The 9,830-nt window shown below is 33.2% G+C and overlaps 1 protein-coding gene and 1 long non-coding RNA gene across 5 annotated transcripts; both read right to left on the bottom strand.

Annotated features, from left to right (window-relative positions):
• Positions 1-940: 940 nt before the first annotated feature.
• LOC107261041 lies at positions 941-3,085 on the bottom strand. The gene is made up of 2 exons (XR_001535018.2): positions 2,564-3,085; positions 941-1,391 (listed from the first exon to the last, which is right to left on the bottom strand). It is a non-coding gene; the product is annotated as an uncharacterized LOC107261041 (long non-coding RNA).
• Positions 3,086-3,915: 830 nt separating this feature from the next.
• Positions 3,916-8,661, bottom strand: LOC8270333 (putative ribosomal large subunit pseudouridine synthase SVR1, chloroplastic). Of its 4 annotated transcripts, none has more exons than XM_015717563.2 (10): positions 8,019-8,660; positions 7,862-7,941; positions 7,663-7,763; positions 7,487-7,559; positions 7,222-7,315; positions 7,073-7,121; positions 6,734-6,884; positions 5,754-5,810; positions 5,160-5,262; positions 3,916-4,609 (listed from the first exon to the last, which is right to left on the bottom strand). In XM_015717563.2, the coding sequence occupies exons 1-9, from the start codon at positions 8,581-8,583 to the stop codon at positions 5,203-5,205; spliced, it is 1,230 nt and encodes a 409-aa protein (XP_015573049.2). In that variant the 5' UTR covers positions 8,584-8,660; the 3' UTR covers positions 3,916-4,609; positions 5,160-5,202. The 4 variants fall into 4 exon arrangements, 3 of the variants coding, with proteins under 3 accessions (XP_015573049.2, XP_015573048.2, XP_015573050.2); XM_015717562.2 differs by having other exon boundaries at positions 5,160-5,215; positions 8,019-8,659; XR_001535026.2 differs by having other exon boundaries at positions 4,545-4,609; positions 5,160-5,215; positions 6,734-6,870.
• Between the last annotated feature and the right edge of the window lie 1,169 nt (positions 8,662-9,830).

Below are 9,830 nucleotides of genomic sequence, written 5' to 3'. Positions count from 1 at the left end.
TAGCAATATGTTTAATTATGCCGAGTATCAACATTACTAATATGCTATATGTTCTATATTGCGTCTGCACGTCTGAAGGTGGCAAATGACAACACTATCAATTTGTTTTAATGCTCTAAATTGAGTTATTTCGCCTAAAATGGCAAGTAGCCAGCTCTAGCAATATACCTTAATGAGCTTTTTTTCTTTTTGTTTAAAATGGTGAGGAAACAACATTAGTAATATGCCTTGTGCTCTAAATTAAGCTTTTGACTATACAAAGTGGTTAGTAGAACAACACTAGCAATTTCTTAATGCTCGTCTAAATTGGCAAGTAGAACAACACTAGCAATATTTTTAATACCTTAAAAATGAACTTTGAGTGTCTAAAGTAGCGAATAGAACAACACTAGCATTATGCCTTAATGCTTTAGATTGAGCTTTGAGTATCTAAAGTGGCAAGTAAAATAGAACTAGCAATATGCTTTAGTGCTCTAAAATACATCTTAATACTTTAAGATGAGCTTTGAGCGCCTAAAGTTGTAAGTAAAACAACACAAGTAATATAGTTTAATGTTTTAGAATGAGCTCTGAGTGCCTAAAGTATGGAGTAGAACAAGAGTCTTTTGTTTAATGCTTTAGAATGAGCTTTGAACACCTACAGTGATGAATAGAACAACATTGGCAATATGCCTTAATGATCTAAAATGAGCCTTGAGCGCCTAACGTAGCGATTAAAACAACAATAATAATATGCTTTGAGATGTTGAGTGGACCATAATTTTAATCCTTAGTTTTATTCTCTGTTCTACTATTATCATTTCTTGATCTTTTCTTTTCTTGTTCGAATTTGCACTTCATATACTTATCCGGATCAACAGTGCTCGGTCAATGAGCTCGACATAAGATTAAGATGATTTATTTTAAAACAATTCTTAAATTTGATCATATGCGAGTATCATATCAAGATTCAATTTTTATATTTGAACAATTTTATTAAATCTTTTCACAAAACCTTCAAGTTTTCTTTTATTCTCTGGATGTACTTCTTTAAGTTGCTTGATCTTTGCTTAGGAGGGATGCTAGTAATAAATCAAGCTCTGAAAAGTCAGGCAAGTGTCTAAAATTGTAGATCGGTCCGTCCTTATTGCAAAGTTGAGGGTCACCTAACCCATTATGTGAATCTAAAGAAAATAATCTAAAGTTTTCCAGAAAGTGCTTAGCCAGCATACTGGAGCGTAGAGAATTTCCTTTCCCAAGTAATTTCTTAGAGCTTCTAATACTCTCTTGTTGATTGAGCTGAATTATGAGTTTGAGAGCTCGGGCTTCTTGATCAGGCTCTGCTCCTCGACCTCTGTCTATCTAGACGACCTTCTACTTGGGAAGGAGCATCTGTCTATTGTCTTGTTAAACTATGATGAAATATATTATCATTAATGACTCTAAAAACTAAATTCTCATCTATTACAAGCTTATATATTTATATACTAAAATAATTACAACACTACTTAGATTAGGAATTCTAAACTAAAATTATAAATTAATACTAATTACAAAATACTAAAATCAATTAAAACTTCTGAATCAAATTTAAAAGGGAAAAAGGTGCATTTTAGCCCCTAATCTATTTTTTTAGGTAAATAACAGTAAAATTTATATTTTTATGTGATTTTGGCACTTCAGGCAAATTCTCCTTCTTGCTCTTCATCCTCTTTCTCTCTCTTTCTAGACTTAACATCATTTCTTGTCCTCAACACTGTTATCCTCGATCTCAAATTTAATTTTTTTTTTCTAAGATCGGGAAGATCACCTTTAAAGATGTAAGATTCTGGGGTTTCTTTCTAGTCTTACAACTACAATATCCTGATCGACTTCAAAAGAAGAAAAAAACACAATCCAAACAGTCAAAATGAACCAAGTTCAACATTTAAGAAGGATCTAAATAGGCATTACAGTGCAGTCAAACAATGTAATGCAAAATAATTCAATAGTATCAAAATGTAAAGTCTAGCAATCATATAGGATCAAAGGGATCCCAAAAGATAACCACTTAGCTAAATCATTAATATTGGTGCAAGAGTACACAAAATCAATATCATTTCTACTTAATATTTTTTTTCCTGTAATAGAGGAGGAGAAAATGAGAGGGAGAATTTTCATTACGTAAGAGAGATGATGATGAAGGGAAAGAAGGGAACGGGAAGTCTTTTAATGGATCCGATATGTCAAGTGAAAAGGGGTCAGAGATATTGTTTATTTGGTTGTTGAAGAATGGAGTTAGTGACATTTCTTTAAGCTTTGTAAGGGGGCACTGAAGAAAATAGCAGCTAATGGTTTGAATCAAGAAAGCATATTTGTAGAGACTACTGTATTAACAAATAATTAAAACATGTCATGTGAATTATATGATTTCTCTACCTTCCTTTCTTCTTTGATATGATCTTCTCTTTTGTTTTCTTTTTCTTTTTGGTTCTTCTTAATAACCAATAAAAATTCAAGAACAGAGACATAGCTCTGTTAACAAGGGTAGAACAGGGTTGGATTATTTGCAGGTTAAATTTGAACCTATCTCCTATTGACTGACCTTTTCTTTTCATGGAGGTATCCTCAATTCTGCATGCGTTAATTACTAAAACAGCTCTGGGTTTTACAGTAATGTGTGCTTCAGAGGAAGCATGTTCAGCTGCCGCCAGCGACTCCTCCAGGGGGCATTCAATCTTCTCTCTCACACCAACTTCTCCGCAGTTGTTTTTCAGGTCTTTACTTCCTTCTCATATACAGCACAATAGCAGTTTGAGTTGTTTTTTATTTGTTAATTAATCTTCAAACTTGTAACTGTCTATTTGAGTTTGAATATACTAAGGAGATTCTTATTTAAAAGAAAAACATGTCCGGTGATCAAAAGAAACATACCCGCATTCCACGAATTGTGAAAAACACATGCCGAGAGGCAAAATAAACATTTAAGAAAGCATGGAAGCTGCAAATCAAACACTAATACAATGGATGGCTGATACCAATATGCCTAACTTGTCCTAAATACGTATTCGATGTTGATGTCTTCAATAAGAATTGTTTACCTAATCAAGCAAAAAAATTCTAACTTATAACACGATCCTTAAATAACTTGTACTTAAAAACTTTAATTATAAAAAACTAAATGCTGTCTAATATAAATAAAGATTTAGATTAAAATAAGTTTGTAAAATATCAAACTTTCAATTAATAAATTCATCAAGTTTATAAAGAACAAAAAAAGATAATTAACTCTAAAATAATCAATATTCAACAACCTTTACATAGAAATTCATATTTGCTTATATATGTTTTAGAAAAACCTAATTCTATAATGATAAAGAAGCAAATAACAATAAGACTCGAAGTAGAACTCTTAAACTAAAATGATAATTTAAAACAAGACTCATAATTATTAAAAACCTCTTTAAATGAATGAATACTTCTAAAATTTGTCCAAACCTAATTCATATAATAAACATGACATTTGTATTTAAGTTACATATAATAAAAGCCAATTCTTGAATATCTTACTCCAATTAGCTTAACTTGTTTATTATAAATCTATTTTGATTTGTTCGTACCTCTATACATTGAATTAAGTTGATATGAATATTTTGATGCTCATTGTCTTGATTAATCCCAATCTCTCTTAAACTTTAGATCTCTAACCCAAGCTTCAACTCTTACTTCACGAGCACTCCTAAAACATCTTTGATATTCTTTATGCGAACTCTACTCATTGGTCCATCAAATTTGAATGGCTCGTGTACAATCTTAGTAGGATTAGGATTTCTAGTTAGAGTAGGACTCCTAATGAAAATAGGATTCCTAATTAGAGTAAGATTCTTTGTATTTGTAGGATGAATCGGCGGGTTCCACTGTTAATAAAAAGTCAAAAAAATAAAAAACCACATCAACTGAAGTAAACAGGAGTTCATTTTAATAATATATATCCCTGGGTATAACAAAGAGAGGGCGTTGGCATTATGTTCTAACAGTTACAAATGAAATAAGCCGACCACACAAATTTTTTTAGCAAAAAGTGAATCGGGTTCTATACTTGTACAGCCATAGCTCCCGAGAGCACATGAAATTACAGGATAGATGAAACCTAGTCAAGCCCAACCATCTCCTCCTCTGAGGTTCCAAGTGAGAATTTATAGAGAATGATACAAGATCTGCAAGGATATCACCTTAGCTTTGTTCCCTTGTGGATAAAATTATACATTCTCATTAAGAACAAATTCACAATCCCATTTTACCTATAGGCATTTTTCACAACATAAACGTTCCCAGATTTAATAAATGGACTTGCATTTTTTACTAGTGCCAAAGCTTCTCAACCTCTAGCAGAATAGCTCGCCTGGCAGCGGCCGTATATTAACGATATAATCAGGAGGCAGTTCGACTCATTACTCCATCACTTGTCCCTTCCATGCAACTGTCCGCAACAAAACATACGCAAGTTGCATGCTGAAACCTTGAAACTGTGTTTCATTTGATCAAAATACAGCCGGGAAGATGTATTCTAGCAGTAATGCAGCACTACTTTCAACTCTTCCAACCCAATAACTTCAGTTCACTTTTTCTTAGTTCAACATGCTTCCCAATCCTGAAATTAGCATAAGAATTCACACAGATGATATAGGTGAACTTTTAAGCTCAACAACTAGGACTGACTAGAATTATACAGATGTGGTGGGTTGCATTTTATATCTTCGTGGTTTCTACAAGTTCAGAACCCATATATGTTCAAATGTCACTAAAGCCTAAAGAAGTCTTTCTCTCTCTCTCCCTCTCCGTGGTTATTTCTTCTTATTCATTCTCATATTAGAGTAATGAAGAAAACAAACTGACCCACACACAAAAGAATCTTTAAAATTCCTCAAGAATATAGATAGCAAATGGTTACCCAGAATCTGATGGAAGTCTTTAACTCACTAATTCTTGCATAGATTTATGAAAGGACCTGAACTAATTTTAAAAGTTAACAATGTTCCTAAGTTAATAAGGGATTCTGCCGTATCCTTTTTCCTTCCGTTTTTTGTTTCATATACTTCCATTTAAGAATGAGTATTTCATAGGGAGTGGTGAAGAAAGCAATTAATTCAGACATAGAATCCATAAAACGATCCCAGGAAAAGAAATATCAGATACGTTACCCAAGATCTGATGGAAGTCTATAACCGCCAATTCTTACACGCTTTAATGAATGGACCTGAGTAGATAACACAGATGAGTTGACATAAACATAAATGACCAAATCTGAAAAGAAGAAAAGAAAAGAAAGATAAAGCTGATGCGGCTATAAGTACTACAAACATTAAGCCAAATTTAATATTAGAAGTACTAAACAAACATTTTAAATAATGTCAATGGTTTACTAAATGTCCAGACTCAGGAAGAATATAGTCAATTTTTTATCACTCAGTTCTTCTCAATTATACTAGCAAAGCATTGCCCAATTTCATAATGTACACTGTGGATCTGGTGGACATTTAAAGTTTTAATTAAGAAAGGAAAAAGTCCAGTCATTGATTATTGGGATAACATATGTACCACTACAAGGTTAGGAATACTTCTATGAATCTACAACTCAATACTTGAGCAACTGAAAGAACTTGTTATATTACTTTAAAGGCCTTATTCTTCTCTGAAGATATGATCAAACTTAGAATATAAAAGTAACAAAGGCAAGTCATTGCAAAATAAATTTCTGAAATTTAAAATGGTCTTATCAGTAAAACAAAACTGACCTCCAGCCCTGCATTCTTCACAAGTTCTCGAACTTCGTGGTTCCTCCCTTCATGCACCTGCATAAATGGTTTAAGCAGATAATCAAGTCTTACTCACTTGTTCACCCTAATCAACAGAGTAAGAGAAAATAGAATTACAATTTGAGTCAACAAAGAGATAAGAGCACATTATATAAATTATAGAGAAAATTGATCAAATAAAAGTTTATGATATACTCCTTCATCTACATAAATCATCATTCATGATCACCAAAGAGAATGTGGAAGAATTAGAAGAATAAGAAGCAGCAGCAGCTGACATGTGATTATGGATCCTTGTGACGTTTAAAATCATTATTCAGTACCTTTGATTGCGGTAAAAGACATTATCAAGTTGCTGATGTTACTTGACATTGTTTAGATGTTTGCGGACTTGTGATCACTTAATCTACTGATCTAACTTGGACGAGAAATCAAAATATAACCATAACAATCATGTAGAATATACAAGTAAACTGAGTATAGGTACTATCCATCCTTTTATGCATAAATCTAATGTTTTTATATGGAATTGATCCATCTAATGACATTTTGTGAACATGTCTATTGCAAATATTATGGCCACCTAAAATTTACAAGACTGAAGGAAAACATTAGATTTCTGCCAAATAGCAACGATGTCGAAGAAACATTGGTCCTAATTTGGACAGAAGTGTTTGTTTTAAAATTAGTTATGAATTATGTATTCTTTATAATGTCAGTCAACAAGAGATTTTTGCAATCTATATCTCATGTTATATAAACCCTACATTTAAGCATAATCAGCAGCAATAATTCGTGCAAGCAAAGGTTCAATAAGAATGAGACATAATTTCCAGTCGGCAGAAAATCCACCAACAAAAATACTACAGAAGGATGAAGTTATAAGAGAGTGCTATAAGAGGAATATAATAAATATGAAACCAAAATTATCCCACTAGACTGAAGAAGAAGAGAAGTACCACTATACGAAGACGCGGTCTTAACAGATCTGGCTGCCGCGGTAGTAGCTCCACAGAATCTGGAGTGCAATGGACACCTTGGATAATTGTTCCTCCACTGATGGCTATTAAATGCCGCTTGTTTACTGCACCATCTACTGTTGCAATATATCTACAATTACACATTATAAAGATCTCCTTGAATTCATAATCATTCCAACTTCCAAACCATACTTGATGAAACAACCCCTCTATTCACACTGATTTAGTAAGAAATTTTTAAAATATATACATCTTTCTTTTGACAATTAAGCCTAATGACTAGTACTGGGTAAGAAAGATGAGGAAGCACATCCTTACTCTTTTGATAAAGTAAATGAAGGGTGAGCAAGTTCTTGAGCAAAATCTCCTGTAAAAAGAAAGGGCAAGTGAGTAGCTCCAAATGAGTCGATTTAATCTCCAATGTGTAATATCCACATGTAAGAATGCATATATAGCAAAATGCATACCATCATTGGTCACAATAATCAAGCCAGTGGTAGCAACATCAAGGCGACCGACTGTAAAAAGTCGAGGTTTAGGCAGTCCTGGATTACTTTTATCCTGTAAATGCAAACTATTTATCACCAGTTTTCTGAGTTAAACAAATAATTAAACAATAATGGAAATATATAATAGCAGTGACGTACACACCCAAATTCTAAACATTATTTTTCTTATAAATTCCCAAACAATACACCAACTTTAGCACAAAAGTTGCGAATTTGAACCTACCCAACTCTTAAAGTAGTCATCAAATAGGCTCATCACAGACTTAGACTGTTTCTCCCCAGAAGAACAAATATACCTGTCTTTATCAGATTACATTAACTCAGAACTATAATCGATACCTATAAGAAATTCATAAAAATAAAAAAACAGAAGCTAAAGGAAAAACGATTGCTACAAACCCTTTTGGCTTATTAAGGGCAAGATACACCTTAGGAGGCAGTTTCTTAGGAAGGCGATTTCCATTGACATAAATGACATCCCTTGCAGGATCAACTCGAGTCTATAAGTAATACAGAAAGAACAAGTCTTGTTCAGACAAAGGTTTACATGGTGTTTAAAGACCAATGAGATAAAAGAATGACATTATTAACAGCTTACCTGAGGAGTATTGCAAACAGAACCATTAACAGTAACTTTGCCTTGAAAAATAAGCTCTTCGCTGTTCCTTCTTGATGCCACTGAATTACACAAAGCACTCACTTAAACCCCATATATTAACAATACAAATATGCAAATAATTTGGACCAAAAATTACCTCCAGAAGCAGCAAGAACCTTACTAAGACGCTGAGGGGGCTCCCTGAAGGTCTCATTGTAAAATCTCCTAGCAGCCTTGGATAAATGTCTGTCTTTCACCGCGGGAGTGGGAGCAGCAGCGGCAACCTTCTTTACCTTGTTCTGTTTCTTGGTGTTGTGGGTTTTAGCATCGGCAAGAGCGTGGATAAGGCGAGCAGGTGGATGGGATTGGAGCTTCAGATTGCCATCTTCGCCGCGAACAATCCAAGGAATGAAGAGCTGGACTTCTTGGTCCGACAAGTCCAATTGGGGCGGTGACTTTGGTTTGGGTTTTGGAGGAGCGAAGGAGATGTTGAATTCTAGAGAAGAAGAAGAAGAAGAAGAAGAAGAAGAGCAAGTGATGCGAGGGAGTGAACGTATGGGTTTGAGAAGAGCAACAGAAGGCTTTGAGAAGATGAGGTTTTGGATACTATGCAGTGATGATAGCGCTGCAACTGATCCCATTTCCAACGTTTCTTTTTGCCTCTGAAAAGCAAAGTGCAAAATGAAATCTGGACTTCGTTGGGTTTGCAGGAGTTTTACCATTACAACAGCTGGGTTTCCAGTTTCGGGCCTTTTTTTCCTTCTGATTTTGTGGGTTCTTCCTTTTCTTTCAAATAGACAGGATTATTCTTACACTTAACCAATATATGGGTAACATAATCACATATGCTCTTACCCTTAACCAACATGTGGATAATAATATAATCACATATTTTCTCTAAAGTGCTTGAATCTATATTTTTAAATTTAGCATCATAGATATTTTTAATGTTAAAATAATAAAAATCATTTTATTATAGTAAATTTATTTACAAATGAACTTATTTATTATAAAAATTTATACTAATTACTTTTATAGCTAAAATAAATAAATTTAATATATGTTAAAGAAAGCCCCTCAAAACTGATTTCAAATTTTTTTCCTCCAGGATGGTATTTCAAGCCTTTGAATATTTTAAAGCCTCAATCCTACTACCAGTCTATCATTGAGGTAACTGGTTCTGCAAAGTTCAAACACTTCAAAAAGCACAAAGACCATAAAGACCCTGCATATTCCACATGCACCACATACAAAGAATCCTTCACCCTTCAAATTGGAGGATGGATTTACACTCATCAAGATCTTTTCCAATTCCCCTCTAAAGAACCTACCCATCAAGCCTGATACCTAAAAAGATATCTATGTATATCCTTTCAATCAAAATTTTTATAAAAAAATGGAATTTATGCGCTAATTGCGCATTTCTTCTTTTTAATATCTGTGAAATATTTTTTGATGATTTTAATTTTAATGTTTTAGCATTATAACTTATTTAAACACTTTTTTCAACTATTGGGATTACCAACAAGCTTGGTTTAATACCTTTTTTTTTCAAAACGAAGGACAAAGCCATTCCTAGCTTTTCTACTTCGATACAAGCTCAAACACTATATTACAGAATGTTGATTACCAAAGCAATATCCCCAGACCCGTCTACAATGAATCAAAGGAAGAAGATGAGGATATAGAGACCGTCTCTACCTCCTCTTCATCATCACCATCTGTAATAACACAAAATCTAGAAGCAGAAATCAACATGATTTCAAAAGATTTTCAAATCAATAAAAAGCTTTTACATGAAGATTTCTATTCAAAGAAAAACCATTCTAAAAAATTTTAGTTTTTTAAGCATTTTTTACAAGAAAAAGACAGTATTCAAGAGAGATACTATCAATTTTGCATTCAAAACAAGATCCAAATCAAATTTTTTGATTGGTTTCAGATTTATTGCAAAGAAAATAATATTTTT

The sequence above is a fragment of the Ricinus communis genome, chromosome 1 (assembly GCF_019578655.1).
Source record: "Ricinus communis isolate WT05 ecotype wild-type chromosome 1, ASM1957865v1, whole genome shotgun sequence".
NCBI classification, from domain to species: domain Eukaryota; kingdom Viridiplantae; phylum Streptophyta; class Magnoliopsida; order Malpighiales; family Euphorbiaceae; genus Ricinus; species Ricinus communis.
This window is presented reverse-complemented; position numbering and strand designations above follow the sequence as displayed.

Coding starts and splice junctions, on each gene's coding strand:
- LOC8270333 (XM_015717562.2), bottom strand. CDS start 8,583: ATGGTAAAACTCCTGCAAACCCAACGAAGTCCAGATTTCATTTTGCAC. Junction 7,942..8,018: donor GGTTCTTGCTGCTTCTGGAG/GTAATTTTTGGT, acceptor TGTGTAATTCAG/TGGCATCAAGAAGGAACAGC. Junction 7,122..7,221: donor GATTATTGTGACCAATGATG/GTATGCATTTTG, acceptor TTCTTTTTACAG/GAGATTTTGCTCAAGAACTT.